General features: G+C 37.8%; 3 protein-coding genes across 4 annotated transcripts in view; all 3 read left to right on the forward strand.

Moving 5' to 3' along the window:
- HOXC4 (homeobox C4) overlaps positions 1 to 20466 on the forward strand; it is a 95318-nt gene that overhangs the window by 3434 nt on the left and 71418 nt on the right. The gene's annotated exons all lie outside the window — the stretch shown is intronic.
- On the forward strand, positions 6194 to 9588 carry HOXC9 (homeobox C9). Its single transcript, XM_054012215.1, has 2 exons — positions 6194 to 6827; positions 8526 to 9588. Exons 1-2 carry the CDS (start codon positions 6290 to 6292, stop codon positions 8768 to 8770), a joined length of 783 nt encoding a protein of 260 aa, XP_053868190.1. The 5' UTR covers positions 6194 to 6289; the 3' UTR covers positions 8771 to 9588.
- HOXC8 (homeobox C8) lies at positions 14875 to 19134 on the forward strand. The gene is made up of 2 exons (XM_054012219.1): positions 14875 to 15726; positions 17533 to 19134. Exons 1-2 carry the CDS (start codon positions 15291 to 15293, stop codon positions 17823 to 17825), a joined length of 729 nt encoding a protein of 242 aa, XP_053868194.1. The 5' UTR covers positions 14875 to 15290; the 3' UTR covers positions 17826 to 19134.

Here is a 20466-nt window from a genome sequence, read left to right on the forward strand (position 1 = left end):
TTCCTTATTTTTATGTAAAAAACATGGGTAGTCAAAAAGACACCACGCTGTTCGCGTTCATCTCACTTCATATAATTTTGTTTGCTTTGTGGCTAAACATGCATGCACTTTCTGATGCTGTTATTATCAGGGTAAAATATTAGCAATATTACTATATGCTCGATTGTATCATTTTTCTTCCCTATGTTTATATAATGCTCTTTCCCCAGCAGGTGTAATTTTAAAACCTGAAGGCTTTGTCTGTGTGTCTCTACGGGTCCCTATGTGTTTTATTCTTTGCTGCTTCTGGTGATTTTGTGGTGCTTTAAGAAAATACCTCCTGGGGAAGAAAAATATATTTAGAAGTTAGTAGGAGCTTGTAAATTTGTAACAGGGAGGCTAGGGTTTGGTTATAGGCTCCTCCATTTTGCTGCAGTTCAAGAAGTGCAGATATATATTTTTAATCCCTCCTTGTTTCAGTTAGCCGTTTGCCTCGGTTGAGCTTGGGAAATTGCATTGAAAGCTTAGCTTTCACTAAGATACGTGCCTGTGGTATGTTTGAAAAATCATCTGGAGCGGCTGTCTAGAATTTTCTGAATACTAACAAATCCTTCTGTTAAGGGCTGTTATGCTTAGGTGTCTTGGATTCTCACACAGTCACCATGTTATTTAACCAGCTCTTGGGGTGTGCAGATGATCTTTACAAATGATTAACAGAATCAAATCAAGGCTATGTGTGTGTGTGTGTGTGTGTGTGTGTGAGGAGTGGGGTGGGGAGGGAGGAATATGTGGTGTTTGATTTATTTTTAAAGAAAGTTCACTCTGTTGTAGAGCAAGACAGGTTAAGAGGTAGGTTGGTATGGTCAAGGCAGGTATAATTAAACAAGGCCCAGAGCTCCAGTGGTTTATATTCAGATGCAAGCCATCGCCTTCAGCTGGAACACCCCCTTTTTAATAAATAGAGTGAAGTTATTGTCCGGTTTGTGTCATCGTAACACCTTGGATTTTCCTTCATTCTATCTGGAGTGCAACTGTGCAGCCTAAACCATAGAATTTGCAGACAAAAGTTGCTGCTTGGAACTATAGTTATTTATGCTAATGACAGGGTGTCTGACAGAAACATAATAAATGTAGAAGGAGACGTATAGAAATATGTTTCTTCAGGCAGTATATAGTTTTACTCTTTGGGTTCAGGCTTGTTTTCATGCTGTTCTTTTAATTTACTTCTTTTTGAAAGGTTCCCCCTCCCCTTTGGTTGACCTGTACTTCATATCACACCCCAAACCAAGATAACCTAATATGCCTTGGAGATTAGCATTTAGTGTAATTTAGAGATTTTTTCCCTCCTTCGGTTGCTCTAGACAAGCTTCCATCTGTGAATGTTTTTAATGGGATTCGTCTAGTGGAAACCTGAAATTTTGGAAAGACACCATAACACAGTTAAATAAATTGGTCCTGGGCTTTAATTGCGCTTCGGAATTTATTGTCTATTACCCCTACCTTCTGACACTAAGGAGTCTGGAATCCAAAGTCATAACGTCTAACAAAATTCTTAGCAACAAAGCGGTGTGTGTTTGTGTGTGTAGGAACACTTAAACAGGTAAAAACTTCTCTAGAGTAATTTTTAAACTGAATGCTCATTTTATTTACCTGTTCCCCTTTCCTCCCTTCATTTTGGCTTCAATTTAAATATTATGTCCATATAAAGGCACCTTTAGACAAGTCTCATCAGTAATATGTTGTTTTGAAGATCCTTTCTGTCCAACATGTTAAAAAACCCCAAGGAAATATGATATGAAAGTAGCCAAAGAAAATTGGAAAACAAAACAACAGCTAGCTGCATTGCTATGGGATCCACCAGTAATAGTTTGCTGAAATTGGCCTTTTTTTTCATTGGGTGGCTTTAAAAAGGTAAACATGAAAAATAAAAGACATGTAGGAGATCAGGAGATATTTTCTACTGACTTCAGACAGTCTGCTCTACATTCATGCAATCCAACCCATTGTGTACTCTTTTTTCATAAGAGAAAGGGGGAGGGTGTAAAAGAACAAAAGAAAGAAAGAAAAAATTTGGGAAGGCAGAGGAGAGGCGAAAAGAATGAAGGACAAGGAAAAAATATAACAAGAGAAAGACATGCGGGGTGGGAGATGAACTTTATTCTGTTGAGGGATTAAAATCAAAGCGATATTCACTGCTCCTGTGTAAATTAGTACTGTCTGTATGGTTAGTTTCGTTTTGTTTATGAAGAGATAACACAGCACGGCTTCAGATTGCTTCGATGCAGGATGTGTGTGTGTGTGTGTGTGTGTGTGTGTGTGTGTGTGTGTGTGTGTGTGTGTGTGTGTGTGCGTGCGTGCAGGGGTTAACCAGAAGGGAAAAGTAGATTATTAATACGAACTTGACAGTGTTAATTGAACCAAGTGGAAGCGGGGAATGCGTTTTTGGAGTCGCTGTTTGTCTGCCTGTCAAGGGTGGAGTGTTGTCTGCTAATCCCAAGGCCCGCACTGGAGTTTGTCGATCAAACCCCTTCTTGAATGTCTTCCTCTGGTAGCCAGTAACCCACAGAGAGTTGCTATTGCGATTTATAAAGAGCACCGCTTTCATCTTCCACACAGCTTCAGGGTGCAAATCCGGAGAGCTGCACTGGATCCCTGTGTGGAGCGCTGCCTAGTGTTCTTCAGGCCTTGAATTGCCACAAGGAGGTGGTGGGACTTGTGCATTTATTTATTTATTTATTTCCAATTGCTGTGGGACTCCAAACTAGCCTTTGATACCGCTAGTTTGTTAAGTTTTTTTTTTTTTTTTTTTTTAAATTGCAGTGTCACAGAGCTGAAAAGACACGGTCCTGGGCTTTTTTTCTTTTGCATCTCCTTGAAATCAGGGAAAGATTATCAAAGCAAAACTACAAGATTGAGGGAATAAAGGTCTGCAGTTATGTGCAATCAAAACAGAGAAGGAATGGATTTCTGCAAACTGCACACGCTTATCTGATGCACACACACACACACACACACACACACACACACACACACACACACATACACACGACCAAAGTGACTGGAAATAATTTCGCTCCAAAAGGTGTCAAAACTAAATGTGTCAAGACGGTGATCAATAAAATAAACAATGGCGTTCGCTTTTTTAACGTCACATTTACAAATCTACATGATTTTTGTTGTATTTCCCCCCAAAATTTGATATTGTTTATATTTTGCAGTGATATGTTGGTTTTGTTAAATGCACAGAAGTTTTTGCTTTCAGAATAATGGGGAGTGGAGGAGAAAGAGATATTAGACAGCCTACATGAGAAATGATAGTTCAACATCATTTCAGTAGAGGTAATCTTCCATTAAACAAGTAGCGAGGCATTTATGGAAACAGAATCATATCTGTTTAGAGACTATCTAGAACGTTCACAAATGTTGCAAGATAACCTTGTTGGGATTGATTGTGGAGCAAACCTGATTTTAATTCTAACATTTACCTCCGGTTGGAAAGACTACTCCCTAAAATAAGTATATTTCAAAATATGTATTCATTTGCCCTGCATTGCGACTCGACTTTATTCAGGAAACCTTACGCTTACCCACGTAGAAGGTTTGATGTGGACAAAAACATAAATGAACATTATTTTACTTCGCTACAGACTCAGAATTATGTTATGCAATTACACAGCTAAATGTTCTGATAATATTATGCTAAGCCATGTTTTTATTTTACTTTAAGATGAGCTGCCTCTCTCTGTTTTGAACTGGGTAATTTCTCAAAGCATGCTGCTCCTTGAATGAAATAGGCTGGTACTGCAAACGTTATGATTCTTTAAAAAAAAAATCCCATGCAGCTCTCTGGAGAGTAAACAATTCTATTTAATGAAAGTTTCCGTGTAAATAAAAGAAATCTTGGCCAGCAATGTTTTCCTTTGTGTAACACTAGAAATACACCATTCACAACTAAATTAGTGACCTTGTCTGCTTGTGTTAAGGTTACAAGAACTGTTTTTACTTATTTAAACCCTGTGTTTTTATAATCTCTGCTCGTTATGTATTTCATATATTGTATATTTTGTCATTTCCCCCCCAACATTTTTCCACTAGTCCTCCTTTGCACTCACTGCTTTTCTCTATCTCTCCCTCTGTATATAAAGTCCTCTCTCTCTCTTTCTTTCTGCATATATGTCCAGAGCCAACCATTCTTTTGTAAGGCTCCATTTACAATAATTCAGCCATGTACCAAAGACAAGATTCCTTTACACAGCCACGTTTTTACATCACAGCATCTTAGCAATCTTACATAGTGAGTAGTCAACAAAAATGGAAATAGAGAAAGAATGATGAGTATAATTTTTCCCCTCATGAACATAAAAACAACCGTCACTAGAGACTTTTGATTGACAAATAAATTGAACTCAATAGAGGCCAAAGGGGACATTATACTCCTATAGGAATATTTGCCTTTAAGGACTCACATAAAGCATAGGATCTAAAACGGAATGAGAATAAATTCTGAGAGAGAACGAGATGATGACTTCAGATTTCATAGACTCTGTCCGAATTTGGATTTTCATACACACAGAGAGATCAATTTCTATTCAAAGTGGTCCTTTGATAGAATTAAATACATTTCTAACAGAAACTAGGACAGACTTGTGCATATTTATTAAGAACTTTGGAATTAAGGTGCAGTCTTAATCTTTTCTCAGTTGAAACATGGGCTGTAAGTTTCTAGGGGTTGGGGGCTTTTTAAGCAACATCATATATTAATTCATATTTAGGCATGTATCTGTAGCCATCTGCTTTTTCTTCATGCTCGAATTTCCTATGTTACATACTGGGAGGAAAAGCATTCATGTCATGTGTGTTCACGGGACTTACATACACTGTCCATAATATATGTCACTGGTGCATGCTGAATCACTAACGGGCATATGCCCCTGTCTTTCTCTCTTTCTCTATCTCTCCTTGTCTATCTGTCTCGCTCTGCGAGAAACCACCATAACCTTCTGAGACTCCACTTTTCTTGTTCTTGCAAAATTTTGAGCATTCACCTTCATCCCACTCCAGTTACTATGAAATTCGAAGTGATGAATTCTCAGCACTAGATAATCCCCATTTTTGTTTCTTAAAAAAAAAATAAGTGGCTATTCTGTGTAGGTTATTCTTATCCTCCTCTTCCAGAGAAATCAACTAACTCCATTCTTCCAGAATCCAATGGGCGTGATCTATTTACCTACCTGCCTTTCTCTACAAAGGGAAGGTTATTTCTTTCAAAATGCAGACCGAATGTTAGGAATTTAAAACAAAAAACAGAACCCAAACTATTTCAATCGATTTGGCAAAAAAAAAGTTTCCATACATTAAAATAATAATAATATAAGTGTCAAGTGTCCATTGTTGCTTGCTGTAGATATTCAGAAGGTTTTCCCATTCCCAGCTACGCCTTATAGCCGAAATTCACTCTTACAGTTTTATTTAATGAAAGACACATTTATGAACAATCAAATGATCCTCGTAAAAATTTTATTGAAGGACATAAAAACATCCACGGCTACTAGCCGAACAATTCAGAGAGAATCTGCAAAAGCTGTCTTTTTGGGGGAGGGAGGCGGTGGTGGTGTTATTATTTTCCACTCATGTTTTACAAGGTTATCCTTTCCACTCCAGAAGACAGTTATTAAAAAATAGATATGCATGTGACCAACAGATTTCTTGTCCTAAAGCAGGCTTGACGACTATATTTCCCTGTAACAGATGACAAAAAGTCCATTTATTTTTAGGCTAAAAGAGCCTAAAATCAGATCCTTCCTTGGGTGGTGCTGAAGTATGATGGGAAACACACCTCTATTACACTTTGAACCAGTCCCTTTTTACTGATATTCAATTTAATGTATCCATTATAGAATACAAGCTGCAGAAGCAAAGGACAGACAGAGACAAATTACGTCAAGAAATAGTTCCTGGGATACCTTACACACATACCTTATAGGCTCACTAGCAGGACAGCTTTTTATGCCAGACATAGCCACCTCTGGCTAATGAAATGCAAAAGGAATAGCTTCTAATATCTGCATTATTTCAAGAGTTTTATGAAAAGCCAGGTCGCATAGTCTCTATTAAAAAAAAAAAAAAAAAAAGACCTGCGGATTGATCCACACTGTATTTTTGGGTAAATACAATCACGTGAGAGCTGAGAGCCAATAGCAAACTGGGAAAGGCTGAAAAAATAATTACCTGCCCTGATTGTTCTATGAGAAGATAAAAAGTACACATACAGTTCATACAATAATCTTATGAATGTAAAAGAGGGGGGAACATGTCGGCTTCTGGTCCCATAAGCAACTATTATGTAGATTCCTTGATAAGTCATGAAAATGAAGAGCTCTTGGCATCAAGGTTCCCAGCCACTGGCTCTCACCCTGCAGCAGCTAGACCTTCAGGATTAGTACCGGACTGTGCCGATTTTCCATCCTGCAGTTTTGCCCCTAAACCGGCCGTTTTTACTACTTCATGGGCTCCCGTGCATTCTCAGTCTTCTGTGGTTTACCATCCGTATACCCACCAGCCTCACATTGGGGCTGACACCAGGTATATGCGCACTTGGTTGGAACCCATCTCAGGCGCTGTGTCCTTCCCTGGCTTCCCACCCAGCAGCAGGCATTACGGGCTGAAGCCGGACGCTTTCCCCGGCCGAAGGGCGGAATGTGGCCCGGTGGACGGGCGTAGTTATCCGGATTACATGTACGGATCCCCGGGTGATCTCAGAGACCGAACTCCGCAGACTATACCCTCTCCGGAATCGGAGGCAGTCGCTTCGAGCAAACACAAAGAAGAAAAGAACGAATTAGACCCTAGTAAGTTGAAGTCATTCTTGTTTACAACCGGGGAGGCATTACAGCCTCTAGTACAGTACTCAATAAAATGAAATTACCTTAGAGGGCCCTGTCCTAAAACTCCAGATATACAGGAAGACCTGGGTTTAAAAATTCCCCTAGTCTAACTTCAGGACAAAGTAGTTTCATTTTCATTTTTTTAAAAAAACGATAGGGGGGAATCTATTTGTTTCTTTGGTAAAATATTCATAACCCAGCCTCCCCACCAAAGCTCCTGCCTCTCAGATATTTCCACTTTCAGTCAAGAAGAGTCCCTTCTAGTTGAGAGTTAATTCAGTGATTTGTGTGTGGGGGGTGGGGAGAAAAACACCTAGGGATAAATAGAGAGAGGTATATACATGTCTTTAAAAATGCCCACCTATGTAATTATTCATAAAATACTCCAAACATGTGGGAAGAAATGGAAAGGTGGTTGCCCTGAGAAAAGTGTTAAGGAGTGTGGATTATGGGAGGCAAAGGCATACAGAATCTATGGGATAGATAAAGGCGAAAAGCAGCTTTAGGCAGGATATTGGACCGAACACTTGAAAAAAAGCCCATCTTCTTTAGTGCAAAAAACTTGAGCAGTGTAGGGGATCTGATTAGCCAGATGCCCCTTGCACCATTACAAATGTAACCGGTCTTTTCCACTCTAAAATGTTCATCTCAGAATCACCATATGTCTCTTAAATGCAGATAGTTGCTTCTGACAGTATAGTGAGTGCATAAAGGCAACGCACATAGAGCAAAATAAAGTGTGATTCCAAATCTAGTGGAACTAGAATAAACGTCCAGTTAAGTCTGTGAGTGTGTATGCCTGTACACACACACATGTACACACACACACACACACACACACACACACACACACACACAAGCATGCCATGTGTTTATTAAGACTTCTGGCCTAACAATCTGATGAAATGGTGATTTATAAATTATAAATTGTGAGTCTGTGGGTGTCGATGTATCCCCATATGTACCTCTATATGTATGCATTCATAGATATAAGTATCCATATGTGACTATATAAAGTAAGTCTGTGATAAAACAAGTAGTAGGATCAGGGAAAACATTCTCCTTTGCTATTAGATGGCTCTATAAAAAGCCTACGGTTGGATCAAGGAGATGATTCTAACGATAAAACAGTGTATTTTTTTTCGTTCTAACAAAGTGGGGATGGGGCAGCAGAGAGAAAGGTCTTTTAGGCTTGAAGACTGTATTTTTTGGAGCCAATGGATTTATTCTGTGGCATCCTCCAGATATTAAAAAAAAAAAAAAAAAAAAAAAAAAAGCTAGTCATTCCAGGACTGGTCTGGTTATAGAGAAGGTATTGGAGAGCAGAGGCTGTAAAGAGAGTTTATGGGCCTATAAAATGGTGGGAATTTTTACTTTTTATGACTATGTTCTTAGATTACTCCTGCTAGGGGATGATTATTATTTTAAACCCATTGCTACGGTTTTATTTACTGAAACTTTTATCTGAGAGCAATAGTAAAAGGAAAGGAAATGCCCCCCCTCCAAAAATAAACACATTCATGCCTTCTGAAGGTCACTTTAAAATATTTACCTACTTCCTAATTAAACAAGTTTATTTAAAAAATAATAATCTGGGTGTGAAGAGAGGGGAAGCCAGCTGTTGAAATTAATGATATTTTTAAAAAAAATCTTCTCTCTCAGGCAATCCCGTCGCAAATTGGATTCACGCACGTTCCACAAGGAAGAAAAGATGTCCTTATACAAAGTATCAGACCCTGGAACTGGAAAAAGAGTTTTTATTCAATATGTACCTCACACGGGACCGGAGGTACGAAGTAGCCAGAGTTCTTAATCTCACTGAACGCCAAGTCAAAATCTGGTTTCAGAACAGGAGAATGAAAATGAAGAAAATGAATAAAGAAAAAACCGATAAAGAACAGCAATAAAGTTGGCAAAGTCAAATCAATGCAAGAGAAAGGAGGAGAGGGGAGGGAGGAAGGAAAAGCCGTTTCTTTGGTTCGAAATGTTTCTGACTTTGAATGTGCTGATCAGTGTTTAGAATTAGTTAAACACAGCCAAGCGTTTGGGAGCACCATGCTTTTATAAAATGCAACTAAAATAAAATGATTTTTTGTCCTTTTCAGAAAACATAAAAGAAAAGTACTTGAATTTTTTTTTTAGTATTTTATTTCGTAAGTTAAACTTATCCAGTGTTTTATTTTTTTAATTTCATGACTTTGTGAGTGCATATTTTGTACAAAAGAAAATGAGAAAAAAGGCTCAAAAATGTTCTGTCATAGTGTTGGTCTGGTGTACTTATTTGTGTATTTTATTCCTGTCTCAGACCCGTTCTGTAATATTGTTATGTTTGCTATAGTAGAACAGCTCTATGTAAATATATACTTAACGTTACAAAAAGAAAAAAAAAAGAAGGAAAAAAAACCCTTATCATGCAGGTGTCTTTTATTTAAACTCCACTTGAGAAACAACAACCAGAGTTTATTTTTCAATGGTATTCAAAACTATGTTGGGATTCTTAAAGGAGACACCCTCCTTGCACCAGTGAATTTAGCACTGATAAAAATCGCAGTCTGTTGAAATGGAATTTGAAATATACCTTATTACAGGAAGCAAATGAAGATGGGTGGAAAGAAAGGACGCTGCTTCCGCTCACAACATTTTGTATTTAATAGCATAATCATAAAATGCGTTTAGGTAAGGGTTATACGTGCCATAAATTTTTAGGTTTGGATAATTAATTGTAGTAATTTATGACCCCGGGCAATCGAAGTATATGTAAAAGATTAAATATGTATGCTGGAAAGGGGTGCTTGCGGCAACATTCCTCTGTTTGACATCCGCCTATATTGCAACTATTCTGCGTTGTCAATGAGATGCCACGGCTTGTAGGTTTCTTCATCTCCTTGCACCTCAGCTGACGTTATGTTGCAAAGTAAAATATAATCGATTGGGGAGGAATGTTAAAAAAAATAAGAAAACAAGAAAATGTGGGGGGGAAGAGAATTTTTCGGTCTAAATGAAATACGTTCCCCCCCCCCTCAACCTCCCGCCTCCCTTTCTTTCTGTACAGAGGTCTGGCTTGTCTGCTGTGGTAGGTAGGGACCAGTGCTACCAGTCTAAAATGGGTAGGAAGTTTCTGTTGTTGTAGTGGTTCGTGACAATTTTAAGTGGCCCAGATGGGCGAGAACAGGCTGTCACAATACATTTTTAGCTTGAGGTATAAATTGATGGGTGCTCAGAGGCTGCTCAAAGAGAGACAAGAGGGGGAGAGAAAGTATAAAAAATGATCAGCGGGGGATGCTTAATCATCCAAACTTGTTATAAGGTGCCTTTCTTTAATGAAATCAGGAGAGCAGGGTTCTAATCTTTCTAATCAAAAGCAGAGCGAGGTAGTAGGATATGCTTGTCGCCTTTGGCTTCTCAGCCTTCTCCGAAATAAAAAATCTGGAAGCCATTACCCACTGATCTTATAAAATATTGCCCTTTAATATTTCTTTCTTAACGTTTTGAGGTTTTTCCCCCCTTTATTGATTTGTACTCTCGCTTTTATGGCATCGGGGCTTTTATTTAAGGTGGTATGGGTCCACCACAGTACCTCAGCTCGAGCAACATCCTGGAAACAGTGGCAGCTAACAGCTCAGTTCATTCAGAGCCCAAGTCCCCTGCTCTTTATGTTTGGAACGTCCTAAGGAGCCCACTGAAATGTGCAGGTTAAAAGACATTTTAGCAGAGCCAAGAAGGATGGGCCAAAAAAAAAAAAAAAAAAAAAAAAAAACCCAACAGCAACAACAACAAAAACACAACCACCACCAAAACTGAATCCAGTCCAACCCAACCAAAAATAGTCCTGTCATTTCGTGTATTTTTTCCCGTTCTCCTCCCCTTCTAAATCCGTCTGCGTGAACTCGATTAAAAACAAACAAACCACTGTTGCGATTTCAAAATGGATTGGCCACCTCATATTTGCAATGGAGAAAGTTCACCCCTTATATTGGACAAGTTCCCACTTTGGATGGGACTTTTAAATCAGCTTCGGGCCCACCTCTCTGGTGGCTATGTAATGAAATGCTTTTATTAACGTTGAAAAGAAATGATCCATGCGTTTCAGTTTTGAACCCCCCCCCCCCCCATTCAACCCGATCTCATTTCCAAAGAGACCATAGGTCGCTTACCCTCCCCCCAGTCCATCCTGCAGTCTTTACTCCGGCACAAGTCCCATTGGAGCTTATGGGCACGAAGGGATATGACCCCTTTTGTCTCCGTCGAGGGTTTTCTTTTGTTGGTGATGGGCTGTTTTGTTTTAAATCCTGCTGCAGTTACAGTTCATGTGCAAGGCTCTTAACTGCAGAGTTGCCCCATAATTTTAAGTGTCACTTGGCCGTTGGGTGATAGTGGGGAATAATAACTGAGCAGGCATTGAAATGCTCTGCAATTGGAGAGTCTTACCCTTTCGATAAGAAAAAGAAAAGATGCAACGTGACTTAAAAAAAAGAGAGAGAGAAGCACATTTTCAGAACCTTGCGGTGAGTATTGCTGGTCATGAATGTAACAATAATACTCAAATGGAGAATCTTCCTTGGGCATATGGTTTGCATCTCTGTGTATATATATTCCTGCTTCGTTTAAAGATGGCCCTTTTTGTAACGCACACAAAAAAGACAGGATACTACAGCTTTGAAAGCTGTCCATAGGTACATTTCCGCAGGGGGGAAAAAAAGCCAGTTTTACAACTCTGTTTGTGTCACTGCTATGTGTGCTGAATAGAATTGAACAAAACAGGACCACAGAACTGGCTAGACGTCTGGGTTTAATTGTTTTATGGTTTAAATAAGGTGGGTGCTTTTCTCTTTGAAACCGGATTATTGGAATGTTTTGTCTACAAACTACAAACAACAGACCCCCTTGGCTCAGGGGGGAAAAATACCACCCTAAATTAAAACTGATAAAAGCACTGAAGGTTGAAGGAGAGAGATGGTACGCTGCTGTGTTTGTTTGTCAGTGTGTATACACGTTGTGCTTTTTTATAAGTTCCTTAGCAGAAAAAGAAGAAACATAAATTATTTGTGCAAAAATACTACCCTCTTGTTTATGAAGAAACAGTCACTATCTCATTATATTGCTAAGGCGGCATATCAAGCTCTCTGGGAAATCAGTAATTCGTGTAATTATTGGTTATAAAATGCCTTCTGATAAGCTCAGTATACCCATAGCCACTTCACAGTTTAGTCAAATCATACAGTTTTCTTTGGCTTTATATATATATCTATATATATCTTTATATATATATCTAAATCAGATTATATATATAGATGTAGATATATAAAATCTGATTTAGATGCTGAAGAAACCGCTCCTTTTCCTTTTTGACAGAGGGATTTCTCTCTCTCTCCCTCTCCCTCCCTCCCTCCCTCTCTTTTCTCTCTCTCTCTCTATCTTGGTTAAAGAAAACGCAAGATGGCGCTGTTGTTCAATATTAGAAGTCGTTTGGCCCATTAAGTTACAACGCATCCTATTACACCTTTAGGCCTCTAAAAGGTTGTAAGAAAAACAAATCAAAACAAATATGTATAAATTCCCTCACCTATGACTTGTAAATTAGCTTATAATGTGTATCGGAAAAGCAAACACATTAGAAACTGTCAAGGTGATAGCAAAGCTCTGATTCTTAGGTAAAATAGTCTTTCAATAAATAGATTTTAAAAAAATATCAGTTAATTATATCTGATGAGACACAGAGCCCCTCAGTCCAGCAGCAACTAGTAAATATATAAAATGCTTGCGGAGAAAGCTGTTTTGTTGAAGTCTTTTTCTTTATTAAAGCTAACAGAAGTTACACCTTTTCAAGAATATGTTTCTGAAAAAAAAAATGAAGCCGTAACATTTTTTTGGGTAGTAAGATCAGAACATTAACTTGCACCCATGACAAATACAATAAAAAAAAAATCTAATCCTACAATACAGACAAATTTATAAAGCTACATTCCGAAGCGTGGCGGCACACACACACAAACCAAAAAAAAAACTGTAGACAAAGAACAGTACTTTCCCTGGACCGTAAATGTCAAGATATTTTTAGGAAAATCTGAGAGTTGCACATAACTGATTTAATGAGAATGTTTTTTGCATGGACCTTGAAGGTAAACATTTATTGTTAAGCCCTCATACGGCTCGATAAATAGTCTGCATTATTTAGTGTATCTTTAGGTATCACACAAATGCACATTCGGCTAAAAATGCAGCTAATGTTTCAGTCACATAATTTAATTTCAAGAAGAGACTATCTGAATTCTCAGTCATTAAATATAAATCCACCGCCATGTATAGAATGTTTAGTTATTGGGTATTTAAAAGTAGGAATTAGGTTGATCATATCCCTGTAAAATGGTTACATTGACTATTAGCTGCTAATTAAGGCGTTTATATCCCCAGGTGCTTATTTCCCCCTTTAAATTGTTTTTAGGGGTTTAATGAGACATAACATTTTCTCATGTAAAATTCGACATGCTAATTCTACCCTGTTTATAATTATTTTTAATGTGTGGATAATATTTGCTCACCGCACACGTATCTTTTCATTTCAGTCGATATGGTTGGAAAATTGCTCTCCGTATATATATGTATATATGGAAAAAAAATTCCAATTTGTGAAGCTTTTTGAAAGAGAAAATACAATCGTTTGTTTTATTTGGGGACACCTAATAGACATGGGAAGGGGTTGTTTTGTTTTCTCCCTCCTGAAAAGATGTCTACTTAAAAAAAAATACACCTAAATGCCAGTCTCACCAAATATTTTAACTAGTTCATGCCACTACAATGAAGAATTGGAACCCGGAAAATATCTTCGTAAGTTTGGGTTAAAATGTATTTCACTCTTCCACACTTCAGAACAGTTGGCATTTCTTAGGTCTTTTCTGAAATTAATTAACTTGCATTTTCAAAAAGAACATGGGGGGAAATTTGAAGCGATCGCTGGAAATATTTGAAGGGAAAACGCTGACAGTTAATATCACTCCATAATTTATAGACGTGACTTTGATTTTTTCACTTTTAAAAAGCTGCAGAACAGCACAGGAAGGATTAATTTGCAAACCTTTTTCCCTTCAAAATTTTAAGAGGAAGACTGCTGGCTTATCCTATATTTAATGGTCTGAGTTCCTTAATGCTATCATAAAATGAAGTGTCTCAAGTGAAAGGTTTCAATGAATGGTCATTTATAGTGAAGGGAAACTAGAGGGGGAAATAGGTGCTTTAGCAGCATCTGCAAAATTAAAACATGGAAACAACTGTCTGTGATTTAGAAACATGTCGATTTTTAAAGGCAACCCTAACCACACACACACACACAGACACCCACCCACCCACACAGACACCCACACAAAAGAGAGTTCATACTTTCTGTCCCATTTTTCCTCTCTTTCTTCAAAAGTAGCTTTCTTAAATGCATTGTTTACTTTATTTCCTTGACATGATGCTTTCCTGTTATTTTCAGCGGTGGGTTTTCAATGGTTGGTCCAAAAGGAAGAGGAAAAAAAAATCCCAGACTCTTCATTCATTTATTTATTTATTTTTAAAATAGGGCAACAATAACCAACCAATCAAACCAATTGTCTCCTATAGGGGCAGCTTCTCTTTTTGTTCTGTTTGTTTGTTCCATTTCGATTTTTCAACAACAAACAACAACAACAAAAATAGGAAGAAGGGATGCCAATGAGCTGAATAGGGTGCCGACTCATAACCCTGCAGACGTAGTGTCAGAAGAGAAGAGACGAAAACCTCGCTGTAAATACGTAACCAACACTCAGTTGGTTTCCTGTTTGTCTTTAAACCCCATCAAAATATCGCCACGAAAATAATATTTCTATTGACACCGAATTGGTCTGGCTGGCGTTTCTTTTACCTGTTGAGGTTACCTAAATTGACCTCGCTGGCGCATGTATTTGCTGAGATAAGTGAAGAGGCTCGCTTGCAAAAAAGCACCTAAAGATATTAATGCGCACCTTTCATAACCCTCCTTCATTCATTAGATATGTTTTTCCCCCTTCCCCTCTGAAGGCTGGTTTTTCCACGTACCCTTCACCCCCTTCAAGACCCCCCAAATCCTTGTCATTTTCTTTCTAGCCTGTCTTGGTGTAGAAGAGTGATGAGTACAAATCGCGTGTGAAAGCGCCACACCATCGGGATTTTGAGGAATTTGCCTATGGTGTTAAAGGGAAGGAGCAACTTACAGACAAACTGAGAGAGAGCTCTACCTACCGACAGATACAAGAGAAGTCAAGAGCATTAAGAGGCATAAAGCAGCCGTATACACACTCAGGCACTATGAAACGTCTTTGAGAGCTCATAAAAAAAAAAAAAAGCCACTAAACTCAGGACTTTATACAGTCCAGGGAGAGCCTAGCACTAATCTCCTAGAATTAAAGACTTTTTTTTTTTCATGCGAAAGTCATGAGTTCCTACTTTGTAAATCCTCTTTTTTCCAAGTACAAAGGCGGTGAATCGCTGGAACCAACTTACTACGACTGCAGATTTCCACAAAGTGTAACCAGGAGCCATGCTCTGGTTTATGGTCCGGGCGCTACCGCTCCCAGCTTCCAACACCCTTCACACCATGTCCAAGAGTTTTTCCACCACGGAACCTCCAGCATCTCTAACTCTGGATACCAGCAAAACCCATGCGCCTTGGCGTGTCACGGAGACGCGTCTAAATTCTATGGATATGAAGCTCTACCAAGGCAGTCGCTTTATGGTGCCCAGCAAGAGGCGACCGTTGTACAATATCCTGACTGTAAATCGTCTTCCAACAGTAACTCTAGCGAGGGACAAGGCCATTTAAATCAAAATTCGTCTCCCAGTCTCATGTTCCCATGGATGAGACCACACGGTTAGGACATTTTTTTCTCTCCTCCTTTAACTGTTTTTTCTTTATTTTATATCTTTATATCTATATATATATCTATATATGAAAAAAGATAGACATAGCTGTAAAGTCTGAAAGAAATGAGCAGTTTTGTAATAATATTTCTTCTTCCTAGGAAGTCCTTTGAAAGCAAACAAGCCAGCAGTTACTAGAGAGACAGCAAGGTGATACTGTGCAAAGGGTTTAAATCACAATAAAGTAAAACTTGTTTTTTATTGCTTGCCTTGAGGATAGGCAATAAGATACAGCTCCCACGAGGTTATTTGCATGTTGATAATACACTGCTCTTTAAAATGTCATAGAGCCTTTCTTAACCGCTTGGAGACTTAGGCTAAAAGGTAGGAACTTGCATAAGGAAATTATTCATACTTTACATATGTATGTTTATATATATATATATATATATAAAACATTACACATATATAGGTATATATGTAAAGTATTACTCTCTATATAGCTATCTATCTATATCTATATCTATATCTATATCTATATCTATATCTATATCTATATCTATATCTATCTATCTCTAGCTCTCTCTCTCTCTCTCTATATATATATAATTAAATACAAGTTAAACTTAAAGGGGAACTTAGTTCAGAGCTGGGTGGGATGGAGGGAACATTCTACTGTCCTGGACAGGAAAAGATAAAGGGAGAAAGGAAAATGGACTTAACAGAACTTTGTTTGATGAAGTAAACTGCAACCATTCCTCATTTATACAGAATCCTAAATACTTCAAAGTACAAGTTTCTCTCCCCTAGCCTCAAGATTGTATATAATGCTTGTTAATTCAAAACATATGAAGGTTAGACTATCGAGTGCTAATTTTAAAGGACAATCTAAGCAATAAAGTTTCCCCCAGCCCCCAAGAAGACCCACTTGCCTTGTAAACGCTTTTAGGCTTTGGCCCAGAAAAGGCTTAAATTAGACATAAAGTGGGAAAACGTTATTTATCAAAACTTTGATTTACAGGTAACCACATGTCATAATTTCGAGCTATAAGATATTTTAGCAAATCTATGATTTTTTCTCACCGAGTAAGCACTATGCAGAAGGGAGTGTAAGGAGTCAGATTCAGATACATAAGCCCTTTTTCTTTTGTTGTTGTAAATGTCTATTTATGTAACTGTTTTCAATACACTTCCTGTGTATGTATATACATATACATATGTACACATCTCTATATGTGTATACACACCCACACACACATTGATAATACAAACACACAAGGGAGAGGTAGCTTATCCAACAAAAAGGCAGGTCCTCAGGGCTCAAAAATATTAGGAAGCTGTGAACATATATTTAGTGAGCTACATTTGCAAAAGGAAACCACAGTTAGACATTTTGCAGAAGAGGAGTGGGCTGGGAGAGGTTGGATTAGTAATAAAAATATTTTTTAAAAACATAACTTGTTTAATTTGATTTAACACCACAGCTAAAATCCATCAAATATTAGGAAGCTGGGAGGATATATTTTGTGAATTACATTTGCAAAGGGAAACAAGAGGTGGATATTTTGCAGAAGAAGGGTCTGGGGTGGGAGGGAGCATGATTAGGGTTTATTATTATTATTATTATTATTATTATTATTATTATTATTATTATTATTATTATTAAAAATAAATAGTTTGTTTTATTTCGGGGCTGCAGGCATAGAGAAGGGAAGACCACCAGTGTCTCTAGGAAAGATCAGGCAAGGAGTTAAAAAAAAAAAAAAAAAAAAGCACAAGGAGAGAGCTAACAAGTTATGTTGTTTGTGTTCTATAGCTCCCGGAAGGCGCAGTGGCAGGCAGACTTACAGCCGGTATCAGACCCTGGAGCTAGAAAAAGAGTTCCTCTTCAACCCTTATTTGACACGGAAGCGGCGGATTGAGGTCTCTCACGCCCTGGGACTGACGGAGAGGCAAGTGAAGATATGGTTCCAGAACAGGAGAATGAAATGGAAAAAGGAAAACAACAAAGACAAGCTCCCGGGGGCCAGGGACGAAGAGAAAACCGAGGAAGAAGGGAATGAAGAAGAGGAAAAAGAAGAGGAGGAAAAAGAAGAAAGCAAGGACTGATTTCTCAGCTCCTTGAAGTCTCGTTTTATGGCAGATGATAAATCGAGATGTTTACGACGGTCATTTGCTTTTATAGAGTATAGAATGGAGAGCCTCACACAGCAGTAACTACCTGTCAAACAGTTGTAGCCTTTTTTATTGTCATAGAACAACTTCCCCTACTTTTCTCTCTCTCTATATATATAGCTGCATTTTTGGTTTCATAAATATATAGTTGGCTTTATTACAACAGCAGGAGGGGGGAAAAAAACAACACAAACCAATCATTGAAGCAAATGCCACATCTCCAAACAGTAGATTCCCCCTACTCCCACTCCTATCTATCTAGATAGAGATATATAGATAGATATATAAATGTATGCATCTTATGTATTTGTTTTAATAGGTTAGAATAGTATTTCTTCTCTACCTTGGTTTTCCCCATTCATGATCCAAGGGGAAGTATGATATTGCTTTCTGGTAGTCTTAGCTTATTTTTAATATCTATATATATCTATATATCTTCAGTGCTAATACCCAGTTATCATTTAACTTTTAGCTGCCTGTCTGAATTGGAAGATTGGTGGGTGACTATAGGTGACACCACGCACATATTAGCTATATATGAATATATCTGTATGTAGATAATACCTATACGCCTATGTCTCGGTAGGCCAAAACATGAAGGCTAAGAGCCTAACATTTCATGATTTATATAGGCACTGTTTACCATTTCACTGTGTGAGCACTCGAAATTCTTAATATACTACCTAAAGGGAAACCTGCAATAATAAACAAATCTATTATCAACAAGGGGCTTACATATCCTAAATTTTACTTGGTCAGAATTTATTAAAGGAAAAGAGCGAGCGAGCTGCGTTTTGCCCTGATGCAAGCTACTAAGTAGCATAAAATAAAATGATAATTATAAAAAAACCTTGTAATGTACTTTTCACTACCTATAGAAGGAGTCATGCTTTCAAAGTATTTGTAATGCGGTTTTGTTGTATTTGTTGCTGCTTATTTTCTTGGAAAAAAAAATTCCCAACAACTGAAACTGCCTAGTTGAGAACGCACAGTATTGTATTATTTTATTGTGCTTATAAAGTAGTGTAGAACTAAATTGCACTGAATGTATAGTTATCTATTTGTCTTGACTTATCTGTTAATGCAACATGCTCGGAAAAAAAGTCATTTGTTTTATGTAAAAGCATAGTTCTGCGTGTTCAAACTCTGAATGTAGCAATTTCTGCCAGAAGCCAATTTCTGGACACCGTGGATTTGTATTGTATACGTGAGACATTACGTAAATAAATAAATAATAATAATTAAAAAAAAAGATTTTAAAAGGGCTGAGTTGCGTAAATTGTTATGCATTAATTTAAAACCATTCATACACACACACACACACATACACAGTTAGGAGATGCCAATGAGTCCCAAGTAATATTTCATACATTCAAGTTACTGGTCCCCATGCTCGCACAGTTCAAAACCAAGAGCCATCTTTAAGTTGCAAGGAAATCAGGATGTCTGACTCTTGGCACAACTACAATAAATGTGGGTAATTAGACATGGTGAATAAGCGGGGGGGGGGGCAAATAAAACCTGGTATTATCATTACCAATGCAATATTGTTTACTGATATGTAGTCTTAGGGTTTTTTTTTTAAACTCCATTTTCAAGTTGCAAGCTTCCAGAAATATTCATTGTTAAAATTCTTCTCTTGGTATGAAACATGCCCACGCATGTCCACATTACCCTATAGTTCTTCCTTGGGGTGGATGGGGGAGGGGGGGAGAGGAGAGAAAGAACAATGTATTAAAAGTAAATAGCTTTATTTTACTTTCCTCAGCTGGGAACTTCTACTGAAAGGTCTCAAAAGTGTAACATTCTAGTCTTCCATAACTCTAAAGTGCAGCAAATCCTTCACTCTTTCTTTCTTTGCTCAAAATGAGGTTACAATAACCCAGAAGATTCAGAATTTTTCATGTCATACGTATGTGCAATTTGCTACTTGCAAGCGATCGTTATGAAGCGATTGAGAGATTGGAAAGAGATTATGTATACATTAAAATGTGCTTTAACTACGTTGTAGAGATATTCATAAGCCATACTTGGACTGTATGCGAATATAGTTAACTAAGTGAAACCCTTATAAGCATCTTACGAAGAAAATTGTCATGAAAGCAATGAATAGCTTTTTCAGATGCAAAATCAGAAATTATTTTTATGAATAAATAAATCAATTCCAGTTATCTCTCTTGCACCTGAAGATGTCCAAGTGACACGACACTGAATCTCTTCCAATAAAACCTGAATGTGATGACTTCAGTTCTTCCCTTTGTAAAACAGGAATATTATAAATATGCCCCTCAGCGTCATTTTGTTAAACCGTATATGCTGCTCTCGAAAATGTTTCTTTTTTTCTTGTCTGTTGATAAATGGACTACATCATATAGTCGTAGTGGGTATAAAAGTGACGGGTTGTTTACAACGATAGTATAGATAAGAAAGCACAAGATTCCTAAGATACATCCTGATGCCCTGAACTATGTCTGGAGAAGAGACTGGGGTTTGGGACATTCTTAACCCAAAACACCAAGATTAAAGGATTTAAATGCTTCAAATAATTGAAAATGTTGGACACTGCTCAGGAAGA

The sequence above is a fragment of the Malaclemys terrapin genome, chromosome 23, assembly GCF_027887155.1.
Source record: "Malaclemys terrapin pileata isolate rMalTer1 chromosome 23, rMalTer1.hap1, whole genome shotgun sequence".
NCBI lineage: Eukaryota > Metazoa > Chordata > Testudines > Emydidae > Malaclemys > Malaclemys terrapin.